The sequence below is a fragment of the Garra rufa genome, chromosome 8, assembly GCF_049309525.1.
Source record: "Garra rufa chromosome 8, GarRuf1.0, whole genome shotgun sequence".
Lineage (NCBI taxonomy): Eukaryota > Metazoa > Chordata > Actinopteri > Cypriniformes > Cyprinidae > Garra > Garra rufa.
The window spans coordinates 43,552,443-43,576,849 of NC_133368.1; the positions used below are offsets into that span (position 1 = coordinate 43,552,443).

The 24,407-nt window shown below is 32.3% G+C and overlaps 1 protein-coding gene across 1 annotated transcript in view; it reads right to left on the minus strand.

The window, feature by feature from the left end:
- Positions 1 to 24,407, minus strand: part of tns1b (tensin 1b) — a 106,434-nt gene that overhangs the window by 20,967 nt on the left and 61,060 nt on the right. Inside the window, exons 14-18 of the mRNA XM_073845126.1 lie at positions 17,144 to 17,331; positions 16,893 to 17,031; positions 10,321 to 10,416; positions 5,314 to 5,482; positions 2,902 to 3,947 (exon numbers count right to left, since the gene is read on the minus strand). Coding sequence (XP_073701227.1) covers positions 2,902 to 3,947; positions 5,314 to 5,482; positions 10,321 to 10,416; positions 16,893 to 17,031; positions 17,144 to 17,331 — 1,638 coding nt within the window. The remainder of the gene's footprint in view (positions 1 to 2,901; positions 3,948 to 5,313; positions 5,483 to 10,320; positions 10,417 to 16,892; positions 17,032 to 17,143; positions 17,332 to 24,407) is intronic.

The window sequence follows — 24,407 nt, forward strand, 5'->3', positions numbered from 1 at the left end:
CTACACTGACACACACACACACACACACACACACACACACACACACACACACACACACACACACACGTCTGAAATTACTCTCAGGATCATCAGTATCTTAAATTATCAACAGCAACACCTACAGTAAGCACACGTTTCTCACAGATAACAGCATTGCTATAACACATCTTATTGCTCTAAGAAAATGGTTAGTACATAAATAATATATATATTAAGGACACAAATTTTTATAAAAATTAATTCGTTGCTATCCTAGAAGGCATGGAAGAAGATATAGTCCATGACACGTAAACAATAAGAAAATGTTATTTTATAGGCACTTTAATTTTAATCTGTCAGTTCACTGTAGTCACTGTGTATAATGTACTTAACATACATTCATTTATAATTTATTACTAATTACAGAATTTTATTAAATATATTTAATCATAATATTAATTTTTAGAGAAAATTTGAGAAACAATCTAACATCTGATTGCATTGAGCCCGCTTTTTGCATTTCCACTATAGTTGATGTGGATTATTTATTAATTAATATAAAGTGCCATTTAATTGTTTGGAGTCATAAGGTTTAAAAAGAAGACAAATTTAAAAGAAGTCTCCATGGTGCATTTAAGATGCATTTAATTAATCATAAATACAGTAAAAACTGTAATATTGTGAAATATTATTACAATTTAAAATAACTATTTTCTATATTAATATATTTTGAATTAAATTTTTTTCTGTGATGCAAAGCTGAATTTTTTGCATCATTACTCCAGTCATCAGTGTCACATGATCCTTCAGAAATCATTCTAATATGCTGATTAGCTTTTTTTTCAGAATTCTTTGAAGAATAGAAATTTCAAAAGAAAAATAGTTATTTGAAATATTTTATTTTTATTTTTTTATTCATTTATTGCCATTTTTGATCAATTTAAAACATCCTTTTTGAATTACTATTCCAAAAAAATAAAAATTACAGACCCTTCGAATTCTTACAATTTTTTTTGAATGGTAGTGTATAGACACTACCAGTCAAACGTTTTTTAACAGTAAGCTTTTTAATGTTTTTTAAAGAAATCTCTTCTGCTCACCAAGCCTGCATTTATTTGATCCATAAAACAGCAAAAGCAGTAATATTGTTAAATATTTTTACTATTTAAAATAACTGCTTTTTATTTGAATATATTTTAAAATGTAATTTATCCCTGTGATCAAAGCTACATTTTCAGCATCATTACTCCAGTCTTCAGTGTCACATGATCCTTCAGAAATCATTCTGATATGCTAATTTGCTGTGCAAGAAAAAAATAATATTATCAATATTTAAAACAGTTACGAGTACATTTTCTCAGGATTCTTTGATAAATAGAAAGATCCAAAGATCAACATTCATCTGAAATAAAAAGCTTTTGCAACATTATACACTATACCATTTAAAAGCTTGGCGTTAGTATAAATAATAATAAAAAAAAAAATGAAATTAGAGAAAATAATACTATTGTTTAGCAAGAATGCTTTAAATTGATCAAAAGTGGTGATAAAGACATTTATAATGTTACAAAAGATTTATATTTATATTTATATTTATACCTGAAAAAATTTCAACTCAGCTGTTTTCAACATTAAAGGATAACTATTGCTAAAATGCAACCTGGGCTGTGTTTTGTTTTTTTGTTTTTTGTTTGTTTTTTTTGTTTTACTGTAAACGAGACAAACATATATCTAAAAGCATAATTACGACAAACAAACCGTTTTTGAGATTGACCGTGATTTTGTATTGTTTTCAATGGCCGGTGAATGGGAGTACTAGGGGCATAAATTTGAGCGCATCAAAATCGATATTTTTACAACACTAAGAAGGCTCGACAAACCATGAAACTTTGCTCGAAGTATCGCCTGGGTCTCTACACATGAACTCGAGCATTGAGAACATTGTTTGTGTACACAGAGTTTACTAAAAAGAAAGGTTTTGAACAACTCACTTACACTGTTTGGGTTTCCGCTCGCGGCCGTCTTGCCAGTCAAGAGGTGTCGATCTCCGAATGCGAGAATGGATAGCTCCTAAAGCATATTTCCATATAAATGCACGGCTAATTCGTTGTTTTGTTGCAAGTGTAAAAACAATATTAACCTTCTAGTTGTAAAAAGAGCCTCATACAAGCCGAATATTTCGTCCTGTGGAGTCCATTCATTCGGAGATCGACACTTCTTGACTGGCAAGACGGCTGCGAGCGGAAACCCAAACAGTGTAAGTGAGTTGTTCAAAACCTTTCTTTTTAGTAAACTCTGTGTACACAAACAATGTTCTCAATGCTCGAGTTCATGTGTAGAGACCCAGGCGATACTTCGAGCAAAGTTTCATGGTGTGTCGAACCTCCTTAGTGTTATAAAAATATCGATTTTGATGCGCTCAAATTTATGCCCCTAGTACTCCCATTCACCGGCCACTGAAAACAAAACGAAATCACGGTCAATCTCAAAAATGGCTCGTTTGTCTTAATTATGCTTTTAGATATATGTTTGTCTCGTTTACAGGAAGAAAAAAAAAAACAGCCCAGGTTGCATTTTGGCAACAGTTATCCTTTAATAATGTTTTTTGAGCAGCAAATCAGAATATTAGAATGATTTCTAAAGGATCATGTGACTGCAGTAATGAGGCATAAAAATTCAGCTTTGAAATCACAGGAATAAATTACATTTTAAAATATATTCAGATAGAAAACAGTTATTTTAAATAACATAACTATTTTACTGTTTGCTGTACTTTGGATCAATATGCTATCAGCAGTTACTTAGAAAACTTATATTTGAATTCAAAAGTTTGCCACCAATTCCAATTAATTTCAACTCTAGAATTTTAAGGCATTCTGATTCCACTAATCCCTCATGGAATGTATCTTCATAAAGTCTTACCGCACATGTTGAGTTTGGAGAAATCAGGAAGCGTGTGGAAGAAATGAACGCTTGGAGTGCTGCCGCCACTAGACACCGGCGAGGACATCTTCCCGTTGAGCGTTCCGTAGGACAGTCCGCCATTTGAGCGATCGCTGCTAGACATGCGTCTCTTTTCGGGCAGCTGAGGTTGGGGTGCAGGACTGCCTTGTCTGAACCCCACTCCATCTATGAATCCGGCCGGAGAGACTGGGAATGAAGGCGTTGATGGCGCCTGGTATCCAGAGGAGCTGCTTTGGCGTGAAAGGGCTCCGTGTCGCTCTTCCGGAGTGGTGTAGCCACTGTACATCGGGTGCCTGTCCAGACTTGGGCTTCCCTGCGTTAGGGACGGGTGGCGTCCCAGAATGGGGCTACCCTGACTGGGATGTGTAAGTGAGGATTGCCTGCTCAGGACAGGGCTGCCCTGGTTGGGTTGAGTAACGGACGGCTGTCTACTCAACACCGGGCTGCTTTGGTTAGGCAGAATGATTGGTTGATTCAGAGACGCCTGTCGGTTGAGGACCGGGCTGCTTTGGACGGCTTGTCCCATAGGTTGCCTGCTGAGAATTGGACTGCTCTGGCTCCCGTGGGAGACGGGATACTGTCTGGACAGCATCGGACTGCTCTGCGTTCCTTGGGACACCATTGCGTGTCTTCCTTGCACGGGACTGCCGGTCATTCCAGGCAGATGGCCGTTAGCTGGGATCGGCTGTCGGCCCAGAACGGGGCCGTCCTGATTAGGTATTCTGTGCTGGAAGCTGGGAGCGGACGTCAGGTCAGGCAGGACGGCTTGGTGTCTTGTGCCAGGGCTTCCGGCGAGTGGCTGGATGATGGTGGTGGTGTTATTTTGCATGGTCTCTGGGCTGGAATCAGGGGTGATGTAGCCACCAAACATGCTGCTGGAGGTGGGGTAAGATGCTGTAGGTGTTTGGTATGTGTTTTCCAAGGGTTGGGAGTAAGAGATGGAGTCGACAGCAGCCTGGGACAGAGAATTCAACCCCACGCCGCTATCAGTCAATGTGCTTTCACTGAAAGAGCACAAAACAAAAGAATGTTTATGAAAGATAAGCTAGTAAGGACTGCTTTATGTCTGATAGTAACATGCTTTTGTAAACAGAGTACAGAGTACATAGATTCTGACGATGCATTTATAGTGTGATCAAAAAGATTTGATCTCACATACCCATACAAATGCTAATTTTCTCATTAAGAGAAGGTGCATTTAATTAAATGTAGATGAATGTAGATAATGAAAACATATTTGCATTTACAGCATTCATTGATTAAATTACTGGTTGGTTATTAAATTTTTTTGTGACGGGCTATTATTGTAACATGAATTGCCTTATAAAAACAAAAACGAAGTGTTGATAAAGCAATCTCTTCCTTTCTAAGTGGGCTGATCTTTGCCAAAATAAGCTGCAAAGTGAACCAAATTTATGGTGCTAGTCAAAATGTGGACATGCCAGTATGAAACTAATGTGCTTTAATTGCTTTAAAAAAAATAAAAATAAAATATTAAATAAAAATCTAAAATAAAAAATGTTGCTTTGGCAACTAACTTGAATAATAAAATGTAATTTAAAGCAATAAAATTACTAAAATTAAAACTGAAATAAAAATAAAGTAAAAAAAATAAAAAACAATAAAAAGCTGAAAATATCTGAAAATAAGTGGGCTGATCTTCACAAAAATAAACTTCACAAAGTATACCAAATTTATGGTGCTAGTCAAAATCTGGAGATTCCAGTATAAAACTAGTCTGTAAAACTTTTTTAAAAATTGCTATTAAAAAAAATCAATAAATAAAATGAAATTAAATAAAAAAACTAAAATGAAAAATGTGGCTTTGACAACTTGAATAATAAAATGTAAATTAAAGCAAAAAAAAAATACTCAAAACTCAAATAAAAATACAGTTAAATAGAACTACAAAAAAAATCAATTAAAAAAATTATACGAAACAAAAGAAAAATTACACAAAATTTTACCTAAAATTAAAATGAAAACTGAAGTGGGCTGATCTTCATCAAAATAAGCTGCAAAGTGAACTACATTTATGGTGCTAGTCAAAATCTGGATATTCCAGTATGAAACTAGTAATAATTAATATTAAATGGAAAAAAATGAAAAGTGTTGCACTGGCAACTAACTTGAATAATCAAATTTAAGTTAAAGTAATACAATTACTAAAATTAAAACTGAACTAAAAATAAAGTTAAACAAAATAACCCAAACATAACAAAATTACTAAAACTTTAACTAAAATTTAAATGAAAACTGAAAATATAAAACTAAAAGCTAATTCAAAATCTATAATATTACTATACTATAATAGTATATAAATAACCCTCAAATAACATTGTATAAAACAGCAGGGTAGTGGCCACTTACACTGCATCTGGGCTCTGAATGGGGCTGCTGGAGGAAAGAGGAGCGTTGTAGGCATGGGACGGCCCAGCAGGACGAGCTAAGCTGTCGCTGTCATATGTTGGAGACACAGGCGACGCTGGCGGTCCACTTGCAGCTGCTTTGGCCACAGACTCCACATAGCTACGAGGCTCTGGAAAAGAAACAAAGTGAGAAATTCAGATGAGGCAAACCAAAAGTCCAAACTGAGATAATAAATAAATACTTCTTAAAGCAGAGATGTGACATCTGACCCTGAATCGTGAAGAAACTTCATTAAGGTCACAGGTGAAACATGCCTTATAATGCTTGACAACAGGATAAAATGAGTTGTAATGGAGAATGGAGACGACCGTGATGTGCAAGATGACAAAAATCAACCAGGAGGTGAGGTGGTTCGGATGTAACACTGGACTTGTACATTCTTACCTTCCTCATCCTCACTTTCTGTTTTCCAGACAGCAGAAGCACAAAATTGTAGAAGTTCAAAGATACAGGGAGAAGAAGGGATGATTGCTAACATAGGCATGATAAAACAGGGATAGTTCACCAATAAATTAACATTTTGTTATTATTTGCTGTTGTGTCATTACAAAATGACATGTGACACTGAACCACAAAACCAGTCATAAAGGTCTTTTTTTTTTGAGATCAATACATCATCTGAAGCTGAATAAATTAGCTTTCCTATGGTGTATGGTTTGTTAGAATAGGACAATATTTGGCTGAGATACAACTATTTGAAATATTGACTATTAAAATACTGAGAAAATTCGCCTTTAAAGTTGTCCAAATTAAGTTCTTAGCAATGCATATTACTAATCAAAAATTAAGTTCTAATATATTTATGGTATGAAATTTAGAAAATATCTTCATGGAACATGATCTTTACTTAATATCCTAATAATTTTTGGCATAAAAGTAAAATCAATAATTTTGACCCATACAATGTATTTTTGGCTATTGCTACACATATACCCATGCTACTAAAAACTGGTTTTGTGGTCCAGGATCACATATTTTCTTAAATAATCACAAAAACACAACCACTGCATGTTTTTCATACAACGAAACTGGAAAAGGAAATTGAAAAAGAGCATTACTAGTTGGTTATTATTTATTGGTTGTTGTTTTTTTTCTGTGACAGGCTATTATTGTAAAAAATGGCTTATAAAAACAAAACAAAATGTTGATAAAGCAATCTCTTCCTTTCTAAGTGGGCTGATCTTGTGGGCTGAAAGTGGACCGAATTTATGGTGCTAGTCAAAATCAGGACATCAGTATGAAATATTGTATATAATATGAATATTCAATATGAAATTAGTGTGTAAAACTATTAAAAATAGCTTTCATAAATAAAATAAAGTAAAATAAAATAAAGTAAAATATGAAATTAAAAAAATTAAATTGGCAAATAACTTAATAAAATTTAAGTTTAAGTAATAATATTACAAAAATAAAACTAAAATAAAAATAAAGTTAAATAGAAATACAAAAAAAAAAACTTATAACAAATAAACTTAAAAATAACAAAATTAACAGCAACAAATTAAAAATAACCTAAAATTAGAATGAAAAGAGAATTTTATGAATATAAAATAAAAAAAAAATGAAAAAAAAATGTTGCTTTGGAAAATAACTTGAATAATCAAATTTTAAGTTAAAGTAACACAATTACTCAAATTAAAACTGAAATAAAAATAAAGCTAAATGGAAAAACAACAACAAAAAAATAATGAAAACAAAAAACATTGCTTCCCTTTCTAAGTGGGCTGATCTTCGCCAAAATAAGCTGCAAAGTAAAGCAAATTTATGGTGCTAGTCAAAATCTGGATATTTCAGTACGAAACAAAAAAAAATAGTCTTTAAAGTTGTCCAAATGAAGTTCTTAGCAATGCATATTACTAATCAAAAATTAAGTTCTGATATATTTATGGTGAGAAATTTACAAAATATCTTCATGGAACATATTTACTTAATATCCTAATGTTTTTTTGGCATAGGAAATTTACTAAATATCTTCATGGAACATGATCTTTACTTAATTTCCTAATGATTTTTGGCATAAAAGAAAAATCAATAATTTTGACCCATACAATGTATTTTTGGCTATTGCTACAAAAACACAACCACTGTGTGTTTTCCATACAATGAAACTGGAAAAGGAAAATGAAAAAGGACAAAAAAAGCACCATTAAATGTAAAAGTGATCCAAACGACTTTTTGTCTTCTTTTGTATTTTAAAGAAATAAAAATAAATTCTAACAACATAAGGGTGCATTTGCACATTAGTGTGAATTATGACTTTTAAGAGAACAAAAAAGGGAAACACAACCAAAGAAAACACAATGTAATCTTATTCGCATTTTTGCTTCTCGAAATACCAGCAGGCCCCGGTGCAGATTAAAATACCCAAAGTTACATCCCTTATCTTCAAATAAGCACATGACATCACTTAAGCTAACTATAGTAAGACAAAGAGGGCCCTGTGACACATCATCTCGTAATAACGTCAGTGTATGTGTACTGTATGTATGGCTCTTGTGTTTTGCCAGGCCTCAAAATAACTCTCTAAGGAGCGACGCTAAAATCAGCCCTGCATGAGAACTTATTCCAAACTAAAGAGTCTCCGCAACTCCTTGTAGGATCCTGTTACCTCTGAGTCTACAAAAACGACATAGTTTACACCCGCTGGCCTCTGAGGGTGAATCTTACCAAACCTGCCGAGACAAGAGCAGGTCATATATCACAGCGAAAATCAAAGGAAAGAAATAAGAAATGATAAAGGAAAAGAAATGTGGACTGGTTCACCCCTGAGGACATCGCATTTAAAGAAACTATTTATTAAATTATCTTCTGGCTATCTTTTTGCTGAGCTTGCTAATATCAAACTTAAAAATAGTCATAGCTTTAAACAATAAATATATCCTTTGGACAAAGAGATAAAGTAATAAATCAGCTTAAAAATAGGCTCTGTTCCAAAAACTTGTGAGCTGTCTTGTCTACTGCCTATATAGGGAGCTACTTTTTAAAGTCAGGTGACTGATTTGGAGTGCTCTACATGGGTAGCAACTTTAAATGTAGTTTTTAATTGAGTTTGAGAAGAAGAATACGGATGAAAACACTCTTAAATATTAAATAAAATAGTAAATTTTTAATTATATTAAACCTGACTGAGCTTTTTTGTATGGAATATGCTACCGTTAAAAAATGGGGTCAGATTTTATTAGTATTATTTATTTTAAAGAAATGTATTATTCAGCAAGGACACAATAAATTGATCAAAAGTGACAGTAAAATTTGTTACAAGCTGTTAAAAAATGTATCACAGTTTTTACCAAAAAAAAGTGTTTAAAACATTATTTTTAACATTAATAATAATAATTCCAGTATGAAACCAGCGTGTAAAACTATTAAAAATTGTTTTAGAAAATAATAATAAAATAAATAAAATAAAATATTAAATGAAAAACTAAATGACTTGATTAATCAAATGTAAATTAAAGTAATACAACTAATCAAATTAAAACTGAAATAAAAAAGTTAAATAGAAATACAAAAACATAAAAGCTATAAAAATTGCTTTAATAAAAATTTATCAAAAGTGACATTAAATATTTATAATTTAATGTTACAAATTGTTGAAAAACGGTGTCCAAAAAAAGTGTTTTAAACATTAATTTCAACATTGATAATCAAAATCTAGTAAAAAAAATTAAAAAAAATAAAAAGAAATACAAAAAAAAAATAAAAGCTATTAAAATTGCCAAAATAAAAATTTATTAAAAGTGACAGTAAAGATTTATGTTACAAATTGTAAAAAAAAAAAAAAAAAAAAAAAAAAAGCATATTTTCCGCAAAAAAATGTTTTAAAAAATATTTTCAATTTTTTTTTTTTTTCAAAATTACAAACAATTCACCTAAAACTAAAATGAAAACTGAAATTATCTCTTCCTTTCTAAGGATGATCTTGGCTGATCTTCACGAAAAAAAAAAAATATTGTGTAATTTTTTTTGTATTTCTATTTTTTATATTTTTGTTTTAGTTTAAATTTTAGTAATTTTATTAGTATTTTATTAAAAATAAAATATTCAATGAAAAACTAAAATGAAAAATAGTGCTTTGGCAACTAATAAAATTACTAAAATTTAAACTAAAACAAAAATAGAAAAAATAGAAATACAAAAAAATTACACATTGTTTTAAAGTGACAGTAAAGATAAATAATCTTACAATTTGTTAAAAAGGGTATCACAATTTCCACAAAAACGTTTTAAATATTATTTTCAATATTGATAATAATAAGAAATGTTTCTGAGAAGCAAATTAGCATATTAGAATAATTTCTGAAGACATTGAAGACTGGAGTAATGATGCTGAAAATTCAGTTTTGCATCACATGAATAAATTACATTTTTAAATATATTAAAATAGAAAACAGTTCATTTAAATTGTAAAAATATGTCATAATATTACAGTTTTTACAGTATTTTTAATCAAATAAATACAGCCTTGGTGAGCATAAAGGTTTTTTAGTCCCAACAATAATAAAGAAATATTCCAGGTTCAAAACTAATGCTTTAGAATTTGGCCAAACAGCAAACTTTTTTTTTTAAAAGTAGCATAATAATGTGACTTTTTCTATCAACAATCCATAAAATGCCACCTAGGTAGGCAACTCACTAGGTTTCGGAACAAACTTTCTCCCACAGATACACACACACATTAAAAGGCTGCAGTAAAACGATCCCAATATAACCGCATATGAAAAGAAAACACCAATCCATTTAAAGATACGTATGAGCTCACGGCTCAAGAGAGTAGAAAAGGAGAAGGGGAAACACTTGAGAGGGACAAATGAAAGGTTATTTTGATATATGGCCCACAAGATGTATTTGAGCTCCCTTTATGGAGCACGGCTCAAACCAAAGCCAGAAGACTACGCGTGTCTGCATGTGCATTATGCTGGATATGTGTGTGTAAAGCCTCACCTGAGCCTGTCTGGTTGAGCAGTATCTCAGCAGGGTTGTGGGGCTTCAAGCCCAGGAAGGACAGGGGTGTTTTAGCCAGTCCTGGAGGAGATCGACCTAAAGCGACACGAAAACAGAAAAAACTTTATTATTCAGAGCAATTATTTATTTAACTAAACATAATAAAGGTACAAAACATACTTTAAGCAAGTACATCAGTGCAAATGCTTGGTTTCACATATTGGTGAAATCTAAATAGGGTTGTCAATTAATAAAGAAAGTATACAGAATTAATTCTGTTATGCTTCATTAAGCTCATCGTTTTTTTCTGACTTTTTTATAATGGAGGACTAGGAAAGCTGCTTAAAAATAAATAAGTAAACTAATCAAATCAATGTATTTAAAAAAAGAAGTGAATAATCACTTTTCTGAAATGGACAATTAAATATAAATATTTCATAATTTTAATTTTATATAATTATAAAATTAATTTATATAATTCAGAAATAATTACATTTAAAACTGATAAATCATTAAAATGAACAATAAATAATTTACATAAAAACAAAGCATTTAAAATTACATACACTAACAGTCAAAACTTTTTGAACAGTTAGATTTTTGTTTTTAAAGAAGTCTCTTCTGCTCACCAAGCCTGCATTTATTTGATCTAAAGTACAGCAAAAACAGTAACATTTCGATATATTTTTACTATTTAAAATAACTGTTTTCTATTTGAATATAGTTTAAAATGAAATTTATTCCTGTGATTTCAAAGCTGAATTTTTAGCGACATTAGAAATCATTCTATATTTTCTATATATTTTTTTTCAATATTCTGAAAAAACAAAACAAAAAAACATTTATTAATATGATGTTGAAAATAGTTGAGTAGATTTTTTTCAGGTTTCTTTAATGAATATAAAGTTCAGAAGAACAGCATTTATCTGAAATAGGTTTTTTGTAACATTATAAATGTCTTTATCATCACTTTTGATCAATGTAAAGCATCCTTGCTAAATGAAAGTATTCATTTCTATAATTTGTCCCCCTAAATGCTAATCTTTGGATCTCTCTATTCATCATCATATAATAATAATAATAATAAATGTTTCTTGAGAATGTGACACCGAAGAGTAGAGTAATGATGCTGAAAATCACAAGAATAAATTACATTTTAAAATATATTCAAATATAAAATAGTTATTTAAAATAGTAAAAATATTTCTAAATTTTACAGTTTTTTCTGTACTTTAAACCAAATAAATGCAGGCTTGGTGAGCAGAAAAGACATTTTAAACATTAAAAATCTTACTGTTCAAGAACTTTTGACTGGTAGTGTATATTTTAAAAAAGCATGCTTATGAGTAAGAGAGCATAAATGTGTCAATATTTTTAACAAATCACTGGTTGCTTAATTAACTCTGCTAAATTAAACAGCCGTATTTCTGAAATGTGTCAGACTGCAATTCATAATGCATTATGTAATGCTGCAAAGGGTGCTACTGTACTGTACATAGCAGTCTTGGTATGTTTTTAACCATCCACTTGAATAATCCAACACACATCTGGTTTAATGGCACAGACATTTGAAGGTAACTCTATCACCCCCATGAGTACTGAGGTTTGCAAATTACAGTATGTTCAATATAATGGTGCACTTACAACGCATTGGCCAAGCATTCACATCTGCGTTTGCATACTTGCGCAAAGTATGTTTTTGGTCCTTAGCCCTTTCAATACAGATCAGTGTGTGCCACTTTCATCTTCAAGGCGTCAGCGTTTGACAATCTTATCAAGAGCCTTTGAGAGACTACCGTGATACACACTGAGCTTTTAAAGACATCAGACTGAGGTGGCTATTTCAGTATGTGACATGGCTGGGGAATGAGCTAATGTCTCATGCTCTGTGGCAAGGCCGTGCAAGCGCCTCTTTAAAAGAGTTAACGACGTGATTAACGCTCGTTGTAACGGTGCCCAGTCGAAAGAACGAAAACAAGACAGATCATGCAGACAGAATACACCTCAGCTGAACAGATCGCGAAAACGTCACATTGAAAACATTCAAGACCTTGTTACATAACGAATGCTACGAACAACAGTGACTCGAAAACAACAAATAAACAGTGGTGCCCAGCAAAAACGAGACTGGTGCGAACACACAAATGGGGAAAATGAATGGCGATGTGGACGCAGAGCTGTGGAAAGCAGCACGCTTGAAGAAAGCGAAGGGTTTGAGATTAGAAATTGTCTTTAAATTGCACAAATGATGCAAACTTTGTGCATCGTTGCATCTTGAAATGTCTGGTTGTTCACTAAAACCTTTGTTTGCCGCAATAGTTGATTGACAGGTGTGTAGGTGGTCTTCTGATTGTGGTTTGGAAATTTAGAAATTTAGAAATGACTATTTGAGTCAGATCAGATCATGGTGTGTTCTTCAGGGCTGCTCTCCACATGCATTCTGGGAAAGGCCGAGCATACACTTGCATTTGGCAGGCCCAGGTTGATAACATTTGCTGACACGCATGCATCCTCCACTTACCAAAGAATCCAAATCAATTCTTTGTTTGGCAGAAAAAGTGCCTCAGCATTGGACGCAAGGAGAAGGGGAGGGGGGTTGTATAGAGAAGCTTTCCAGCCTCCCGTTCTCTGCAGGAGGAGGGAGCCACAGAGACGTGCTACTAGAAAGTGGCTACTGGAGCATGTGAGTTTCTGTCCACCTCTGAACAGAAAAAGAGCCCCTACGGGTCACCTGCTCCCCAGGAATCCAACAGAACCACACTTTTTTCCAACCGTTTGATATTTGAATTGATATTTAAAAGGATAGTTTACACAAAAACGAAAATTCTATCATTAATTACTTACCATCTTGTCGTTCCACACCTGTAAGACCTTCGTTCATCTTCAGGACACAAATTAAGATGTTTAAAAGGTAGGACCTTGATAAAATAGTCCATAGAGATTAGTGATTCAACCGTAATGTTATGAAGCTATGAGAATACTTTTTGTGCACCAAGAAAACAAAAATAATGACTTTATTCAACAATGTCTTCGCTGCACGTTCAGGAGAGTACCACAAAGCTTGTGGCTTCATAAAATTCAGGCTGAACCACTGATGTCAGATGGACTATTTTACAAATGTCTTTATTACCTTTCTGGGTCTTGAACGTGTTGGTTGCATTTCTTCCTATGCAGGGTCATAAAGCTTTCCGATTTCATAAAAAATATCTTAATATGTGTTCCAAAGTTGAACGAAGGTCTTGTTTGGAACGACGTGAGGATGAGTAATTAATGATGATATTTTCATTTTTGGTTGAAGCAATCCTGTGTCTCAATATTTATGTTTGCACTTAAAAGAGGTTTAAAAGTAAATTTCTTCAATAATTTCAACCATTTCAGTAGCTAATGCTGCCAAGATCATTAAAATACAAAAAAATCTAACTTAAAATGATGAAGGCATGCTTTCCACTGTTGTTCATTAAATTAAAAACCTAAGAAATAATGATATTGAAGCATGTCCATTTATATGCACCAGTATTACATTATAAACAGCAAAATTTACCTACAAGTATTTTTTTCATTAAAATATTTCAATACTTGAAAAATGCTATGTGGAAAATAATATTATATAATTTATGCGAATACACAAATAAATCATTGAATCAATTCAATTAAATTAATTTATTATGAATTTATGAATTTAACTTTTTTGCTATTAATGTTTCAATTAAATAACTTTTTTTTATAAACAGCATTTACCTAAATATTTGTTATTATTTTATTATTATTATTTAAAGTTTTTTGAGTGCTAATGCAAAAGAATCAATAAATGAGTTTTGATTTGATTCGTTTGAACTGAATCATGGAAATTAATCAAATCTACCAACTCTAATGTCAACTTACCAAGTCTTAGCTTTATTATACTTAAGAATTACAAAACTATTCTAAAAACTAAAACTAGCTTTTAGAAACTTCAGTCACACTTTATATTAGGTGGCCTTAACTATTATGTACTTAAATTTAAATTATTTGTACTTGTGTACATACATGTTTTTACATTGTACTTATATTTCAAAAAATACTTGCATGTAATTACAGATGTGGCCAAAATGATTAGAACACTAGTTAAAAATGGTTTGGAGTCAGTTATTTCTATCTTTTGCTGTAGTGTGTCAATAGGAAATATCATTTTACATTTCCATACATTAATTTAGTCATTAATTGTAATATTCCAGTGAGACTTTTGTTTGCACAAGGAGTCTGACAACATATAAAGTGGGACTGAAACTTGTAAATAAACAGTACATTATATCACCAGCAAAACCACTGAAAGTATATCATGAAAATTCAATAAACCTCCCAGGCCTAATGTTCACTTAATATGCTGTGGTAATGTAACACAAAAGGACAGGATTTAGCAGAACTACTCTGAAGAGCTTTGAATGTGAGGTGGCCTTAGGGTACAATGTCAGCTCAAGAGAATGACTTGAATTGGTTTCAAATGAGGTGTCTGGTAAAAAGAAATGCTGTGGAAGTCCAAGGAAAACAGAGCTGCTTGACATTGTGTCCGCCTAACCTTGTAAAGAGGCAACAGACTTTTACAAGAAGCTTTATATTAAACCTGCAGGGACAATATGCCGGAGGGGAAGATGAAGCAATAGGTTATAAAATCCTGTACGGGAGAAATTCATCCGCAAATGAAACCTGAGGCGCAAATGTGCCTGTTCTTGCATTGAGATACAACGATTGTGGAGGCTAACATGCCCCAGAAAAAACTGCTGATGAAAAGCATTTCTCAGAACCACAGACGTTGGGAATTGCTGGGGAGCAAGTGAGAGCGGGGTCTTTCTGATCTGAGCACTTATGCATGTCTATGAGCCAACACAAAGTGTGTGTTATCACTCAAACGGAGGCCACACATTTTTAACGTTGAGAACATGTGAATGAACTACAGCATCTGTTAATGATATCTACTGGCTCACGCAAACACCCCGAGGTAGGGTTGGAATTAAGTGCAGCCAGACCTCACGTTGGCTTATAGACAGTGTGTTAATGTCATGTTAGCCCTTTTCTATTCTTTTACAGAAGGAAGCAAGAAACACCACTATTCCGATGTGCTAATTATGAAACCTAGTGAGTTACCTACATAGGCAGCTGCCTTCTAAGGCTGAATCCTAACCTCTAAGTGAGCAATTAGCATCATACGTGTGTGAAATTCATGTCAGCATTTTGCTAAGCTAATGGTAAAACATAATAATAAGAATATAAAATAAACAGTTTTTAATTAGATCAAACTTCTTTCATCAGAACTTTTAGTAACTGAATGAACTACATTTCGAATCAACTGATGCCCGCATTCTCCACCACCATAGATTGATTATTCATTTTTTTTGCAATGCATTTTCTCTGTGAAGGACCTAAGTGATGCTCCCTTTGAATTTAAATTAAAGAAGGTAATAATCATGTTGCCTGTGTTCTGGAATAGCATTTGTGTTAGAAACACACCTATGATGTTGCCTATGTAGGCAGTTCACTAGCTTTTGAAACAGAGCTTTCCTCTTTTCAAAACTTTACAATACCAATAATATCCAAACGACAGATTGGATATTGTTGGGCTTTATTGTAGTTTCTTGCTATGCTAAACACGTGTGTTTTCTAGAGAATATCAAAATGAACAGAACCGACTCTCAGCGATGGTTGTGACCCTTTTAAAGGGAACCCAGGGAACCTATTAAGACTTATATAGCTTAATATAACATAAATTGTGTCTCTTATTGAAATATGTAGTAGAAAACCCATGAAAGATTCACGTTGTTAAAAAAGAAGAATACTTTTATACATATTTTGGACTATGGGGGTCACCATTATTTCGATGGCGTGGAACGGTTGAACTCTGTAAGCTACTGGTGCTACCCGTTGATATTTTTACCACAACTCGGAAAATAAAATTCTGATATGATGACCACAGCCACTGAAAGAGCTTACAGGTAGCAGGTAGGCTTAAACCAAATGCTGTACCATCATTTTTTTCCACACGGAATCTAAATGCACCCAGATATCCAGTGAAATCCATGCTGAGAAACTCTTTCAGTGTCTGCAGCGTCATGACGAGCATTGGCATGTTTACATCCTGCCAGGATGGCATCTAGCGATTCTTGTCTTTCAGTAGCTGTGGTCTACTAAAAACCTCAAAGGCGTCAGGGCTAAAGTAGAAAGAACAAAGACGCAGGTCTTTAGAAAGTTAATTCATCCACAGGCATCTTCCCATTCTTTTGTCCTCTTCTTATCGCTAGGAAAGCAGTGAAGACTTACACCGCTTCTCTTGTTGCCCTTCGACTAAAAATTACAACCAAACGCCGCACAATGCGGCAGTAGCTCACTGAGTGCAATCATTTGACGACAACAAAATAATGGCGCCCCATAGTATGAAACTGTGGATTTTTTAAAATAACGTAAATCTTACATGGGTTTCATACTACATATTTCAGTAAGAGACATGATTTACATTATATTAAGCCATACAAGTCTTGACAAAGAGAGGCAGTGATTCTAACAGCTCTATGGCGCCCTCCTCCTCCAGTGGGGGAACTTACTTAGGTTGAAGTAAGGGGTTTGTGGCGAAACAGGGAAGGCAGGGGTTTGGGGTAGGGCCTCACCACCAACAATCGGAGGGGGGCTGACGGGACCCCCATCCATTTCCTCAAAGGCTTCTCTGTAGCTGTGCATATGTCTCTGGAAAAAGAAGGACAAGTGGACACATATCCAAATGCACAAACATATATAAACCCACATTTATTTCTGAGATCAATACTAGGAGTAATGCAAGTGTGTCCGTGTGGTCTACCTCCTTGGGCCGCCCCCCAGGGTTCAAAGCAATAGTATTGGCCAACTCGGGAGAGATGCAGCGGATAGGGGAGCGGACCGAGCTTCCTCGAGTTGGAGAGCTGTCATCTTGGGAAAGGCCCCCGCTGATGGTCCGGCAGCGTCCAGGAACTGAAACCTCATCTGGTGACATTTCGCCAGATTGAACTCCTGCCAAGAAAAGAGATACATGACGTCATCTCTAACAGATAACATTTATCACACTTGTAAATAAAAAATATCCAAATGTCAAAATATTCCTTGAAAAAATCGATGGAAAACTGCCAGTGAGCTCTTAAGAATTAACTCTCTGTCAAAAGCTGCACTGACGTCCAATTTGCACCACATAAAAGCCTGTTGGAACGACAAACAATGTTCTCATTCAAACTGCCTAGATTACAAAAAGCTGGAATATTAGAGAAACTCAGTGGATTTAACGGGTAATGTGTACTTCTCGATAAAGCTCTGGAACAGCCTCAAAGCAACTCCGAAGGCTATTTCATCACGTTCTGTTTGATACCAAGAGTCTACAGTGTAAATAAAACTGGATTTGTGCAAGTCTTCTCTAGTAGTGAGGCAAAAACATAGAACAGGAATGGATAACTAATGGAGTTGGTAACTGAAAGCAGATGGAATGCACATTAATTCATTTAAGTTGTTTTCTAAGGGTGTGTTCAAACTTGTCATGTTCAGTTCGATTAAAACGAATATAGTAACTCTGTTCTGATTGCTCTATTAGTGCGGTTCATTTGAGTAAGTGTGAACACTGCCTTCCAAAACAAGACCACTAAAAAGATGGGTCTCCGTCCACTTCCAAACGAACTCTGGTGCAGTTCAAATTAAATATGAATGCAACATGGACCAAATACTTCTAAACAAACCAAAAACAGGAAGTAATGACAAGATGCAATGCTATACGACATGATTTCACGAAGGGAACAAGCAGTGTAGCCAAAACCAAAATTAGCAGAGGGCAAACCCAGAGCAACGAGGAGGTAAAGTGCCTTTTATGAGATCTTTGTGAGTTCGCTGGTGGCGAAAATAAAATCAAATACACGCAACAATGTGCAAGCTTAGTCTACCAGACGGCATTAAGTGTATCCGACTTAAACCGATGTTTAAGTCGAATGCACCTTTTTCTTTTGTTTGGAGTATTTGGTGAGTTCCGTCACAAAATATACATCATTTAACCCAACCAATCAGGTTGTGAACGGTTCGGTATCCTTAGGTTCGCTGTCAAAAATGCCAGTGTGAACGCTAAGCGGACCAGGACCAAATGTATCATTTCCCTTCTTGGTCCGGACCAGATGAACCAAATTAACTAAACTACAAGTCTGAACACACCCTAAGACAAAACAAAAAAAAACACTATTCTAATTCATTCTTTCATTCATTCAATGGTGGAACATCATAATTAAAATAGTTCAATGTGATTAAAAGCTAACTGTTTTAACCTGACGTTTGTGTGTTTTGTGTACACTACCAGTCAAAAGTTTTTGAACAGTAAGATGTTTTTTTTTTAATTATCTTCTGCTCAACAAGTGCAAGTGCTGTGTTTATTAGATCCAAAATACAGCAAAAGCAGTAAAATTTTGAAATATTTTTCCTATTTAATATAACTGCTTTCTATTTGAATATATCTTAAAATGTAATTTATTCTTGTAATCAAAGCTGAATTTGATTGCATCCAGTCACATGATCCTTCAGAAATCATTCTAATATGCTGATTTGCAGTTTGAGAAACTATTATTATTATTATTATTATTATTATTATCAACATTTAAAAAAGCTGAGCACATTTTTTTTTCAGAATTTCTATGATGAATAAAATGATCCAAAGATCAGCATTTATCTGAAATAAAAAGATTTTGTAACATTATTCACTATACCATTCAACAGCTTATTTATTCTTTTATGGGAAAAGAAATTTATAGAAATTAATACTTTTCTTTAGCAAGGATTCTTTAGCAAAAGTGATGATAAAGGCATTTATAATGTTCCAAATGATTTCTGTTTCAGATAAATGCTGCTCTTCTCAACTTTCTATTCATCAAAGAAACCAGAAAAATTCTACTGTTTTCAATAATAATAATAATAATAATAATAATAAATGTTTTTGAGCAGCACATCAAAATATTAGAATGATTTCTGAAGGATCACATGACTGGAGTAATGATGCTAAAAAAATTCAGCTTTGAAATCACAGGAATAAATTACATTTGAAAATCTATTCAAATAGAAAACAGTTATTTTAAATAGTAAAAATATTTCAAAATGTTACCATTTTTGCTGTACTTTAGATCAAATAAATGCAGGCTTGGTAAGCAAAATAGCCTTCTTTAAAAAAAAATCTTACTGTTCAAAAACTTGACTGGCAGTGTATTTTGAACGTGAAAAATAGCAAATAGAATTAACTTGAAATGAAAACAGTAATATACATGCTACTGCTTTTCTAAGCAGAAAGACTTTCCCATAAAATTAGAGACATAAGTAAAGCTGTTTCACTGTTCACTGTCAACTAACAGATAAGAAAAAAGAGCTTTTATGGGTTCTGTGAAAGCAAGTACAGCCACACACAGTTTTAAGCTCATTCAACTGGACTCAGTTTGAAAGCAAGCAGCGCATTAATACATTCTGGTGGAAGTGAGTGGAATATCATGGAAACCGGGCAACAGGCTGAGCAAAATATTTACTAGCTCCCTGAGCGCGGCCTACGATTGATACATGTGGTCAGCCCACAGCTCAGACCATCAGAACCTCACGTGCGCTGGGAAACAACTTCAGAGAGATCCACCACTTCCACTTCTGGACAAGCGGTCGTGCTTGTTCTCAAACGTGACGTTAACTAGGCATCCAGGGTGCATTTAAACCACTTCGATTCGGAAAACAATCGGTTAGTGATGTCACAAAGGGAGGGTCTTCAAAAGGACGCTCGCGCTCCATCTGCAATCTATTGGCATTCCTGGATCAGACTCGTGCGGTTTCTACGGCGATGTCAAACATTCTGGATTCCGAAGCTGACTGGTCTGGGAAGCGATGAATCCAGCGCTTGGATGTGCTGGAATATCATATGGTCTATATCCCCTAGTGTCGATTCAGACAAGGTCGGGAGAGGAAACATGCAAAACAGATGTAGTATGCCAGATCTACAGCTGTGCATGACAAACTGTGCTGTTGCCTTAGTGATTACACTGTCCTAATAGATTCAAGCTGCTGGAACTGAGGTGATTCAATCGGGGAAACCATCAGTGAAACCAAACAAACACTGATAGATTCGAAATGCGCAATGCAAGACATATAATATGATAAAATGCTAGTTCAAATAAGGAAAGTGTCAGTTTTCACACTGTTATTTAATAAATTAACAAAAGAAAGAATTATATTTCAATATATTCATTAATGTGAGACAATATAAACAGCAATATTTAACTATTTGTTTACTAATATAATATATAAGAACTGAAAAATGCAGGTAACTACATGAGTACTTTGAGTAATTACACAACCAAATAATTGAATCTGAGATATAAATTGATTCCCCTGCAATGTTGTTACTTGTGTTTGTTAATTCAAATAAAGCTGAAATAAAAAAAGGAAATTTTAAAATGTGTTGCTTTTTTAAATAATTTTAAAGTACTAAAATTAGTCAAACTAAAATAGAACAACATGGAAAATATTTTTAAAAAATATAAAAATTGACAAGCAATTAGTAAAAAAGCAAAACTCTAAAATAAAAGTTCATTTAAAATAATTTTTAAAAAGTTGAAAAATTGCTCTTTTAAAAATAAATGCTGCTTTTAAAAATAATTTTAACTTAAAAATACTATCTAAAATAGACATACAAAAATAGAAATATAAAAAAAAATATTTTAAAAATATTTTTTAAATTAAAATTAAAATGACAAAAACTAAAATCAAAACACAAAAAGTAGAAATATTAAAATTGACAAAAGGAATTTGAAGAAAAATCTAAACTGAAAAATACTATTTTAAATTTGTTGCTTTTTAAAATCATTTTAAATTAAAGTACTACAATTAGTAAAACAAAATATTAAAAACATTAAAATTGGCAAAAGAAATTAGTAAAAAAAAATCTAAACTGAAAAAGACCATTTTAAATTTGTTGCATTATAAAATAATTTTAAATCAGATACTAGAATTACTAAAATAGAAATACAAAAAATAAAAATATTAAAATTTACAAAAGCAATTAGTAAAATGTCATTTTTATAAGATTAAAATTTGTATTCTATGTTGTGTTTTTAAAATAGTTTTAAATTGAAGTATTAAAATTACTAAAACTAAAATAGAAATACAAAAATGGAATTATTAAAAATTAAAATTGAAAAAAGCAATTTGTAAACAAAAATCAGAAAAATAAGTTGATTTAAAAAGGATGAACATTTTGAACATATTTTTTTTTGAAAAATATTTAAATTTGTTGCTTTTTAAAAAAATTTTTTTTAAATTGATCTGATTTTATTAAACTACTAAAACTAAAATAAAAATACAAAAAACAAATTATTATAAATTAGTTACAATTAGTTAGTTATTATAAATTATACAAAAACAATTAGTAAAAACCTAATCAAATCTGATTAATAAATAAATTTACATTTTCATTTAGTTATTTAGCAAATGCTTTTAAAGTGACCTACAAATGAAGCAATCAAATATAAAAAATATTAAAATTAAAATTAATTAATTATTATAATAAAATAATTAAAATAAACAAAAGCTAATTTAAAATGTTAATAAATACTACAATGGTTTATAAATAACAATGCTCTGATTTATTGAATCAAATTGTCTAGTTAATTATTCATGTAAATGAATGTAATCTTTTTTCGCTACTAAAGTTTAAATTTGCAACACTACTGAAACTTATGTCTTAATGGTTTCACTGCAAAATGAGTCTAATGACACTCTGTAAGAGTCTTAATTAGAGATTAAAAGCATATTAAAATCAGCTAAGCTTTAACAATGCTGCCCCTTCTTATATCAGCAGAAAAATAAATTGAGAGTTAAGACTCATGAGAGCAAAGTTGATTCTTTTTCTGGCACAGCTTTCTCCTTTCTCAACCTCAGGGATCCAGCATGATGTGAATAAGATATCTATTCTGAGAAGCAGGATATGCCATTGTTGTATCTGTATTGGATTGAATCAGACTCAGGAGAGGTCCAAGACAAACATTCATCCTGGTACCTGGCTACTGAACACGGCCTACATGGGCCCTCGAACGGGGCCGAAGACAGTGAGCGTATGAGACGTTCACTCCCCTGTGGCAGATAAGGATTGTATAATGGTCTCCAGACTCAGGGAGGATTTATTACCCTTTGTCCTTCATCTAAATGCTTAAACAGAGGTAAAGGAGAGTCCTTGAATGAAGCCAGTGTCTGCTCGCCTTGGTATTGTTCCCCAAGTCTGCTAGACTGGATCTTGTGACATGGGCTCAGTTGATCCAGACAGACTGGCCTTTGTCCTGCTACTCTCTAACTTTAACTCGTCACATAATACAAATGCAATTTGTTTGTAGAGGTCACTCAGCACAAAGGAGCAAACTCAAGTAATACTCTTGTTAACTGTTATTTCACCCAAACAAGGTGAAATTCCAGCACAGGTTAATGCTTAAGGAAGAGTTAGTGAGGGAGAAAAAGGAGAGAAATTCAAATAGAGCAAATAATGGGAGACTTTATTCGTCCTCCTGATTACTATTACTTTCCACAGTTTTCTTTTTTTTTTAAATGAAAATGGTCACATTTACTTATACTCATGTTGTTCCAAACCTGTATGCCTGTATGATTTGTGGATCACAAAAGATATTTTTTTATGATTGTTTCAACTGTTTTTGTCAATACTACAGAAACAAATGGGGTCTAAAACAACATTTTACTATGTCATTATACTATATCTTTCAAAATATAGACATAGTCTTGTGTTTTATAATAACAGTCAAGTACAATATAACTAAAATAAAATATATTTTTGTGTTCCACAGAAGAAAGTCATACAGGTTTGGAACAACATAAAAATGAGTAAATAAGAACAGAACTTAATTTTTTCAGTGAACTATGCCTTTACATTTACATTAATTCACAATCTTTTTTATTTTATTTTAGATTTGACTTTATTTTATTATTTATTTTATAATTACAAGTACAATATCAATAAAAAAATAATAATAATTGAAATTAATTGAAATTAAATTATTAAATGAAATTAATAAAATATATTTTGTGTTCCACAGAAGAAAGTCATCTTAAATAGTAAATAATGACAGAACTTAAGTTTTTTTCAGTGAACTATGTTTTTACATTCACAGTCTTTTTTTTTATTATTTATTTTATCAAACAATAATTTAGTTTCATCTGTTTTATAATAAAAATTACAAGTACAATATTAATAAAATAAAATAAAATAAAATAATCGTTTGTGTTCCACAGAAGAAATTAATAGAAGTTTGAAACAACATGAAAATGAGTAAATGATGAAAGAACTTTGATTTTTCGGTGAACTATGCCTTTATATTTACATTAGTTCACAATATTTTTATTTTAATTACAAGTACAATATTAATTAAATAAAAGATAAAATTAAAGTAAATGACAAAAAAAAAAAAAAAAAAAAAAAATATATATATATATATATATATATATATATATATATATATATATATATATTAAATATAATATATAATAGAAATATAAAATATACAATAAAATAAAATGAGTGTAAACAAATGTAAATGCATAGTTCACCGAAAAATTTACGTTTTGTCATCATTTACTTATTTTAATGTTGTTCCAAACCTATGTGACTTGAAAAGCTATGAAAATATACTTAATTTTATTTTATTAATATTGTACTTTTGTTATTATAAAACAGATGAGACTAAATGATAATTGGATAAAATAAAATAAAGTAAAATATAAAATAAAAATATTGTAAACTAATGCAAATGTATTATAATAACAATTAAAAATAAAATATACAATTAAATTACATTTAAAAAAAAATTAAATAAAATACCATTAATTTATTGACAAAAAATAGCAGGGAAAGATAGAGGGCGAAAGCGAGAGAGAACAGGAATAGCACACAACCACACAACCACACAACATGCATAGGTGTTATGCCAGGTGTTAATGTCAGGGGGCGGCACAGAGCATCACAGAGACCAACCACTGAAGGAGAAAGAGCGGCGGCGGTGACTGAGCTCAGGAAAGTTCTGCCTGTCACTGATGCC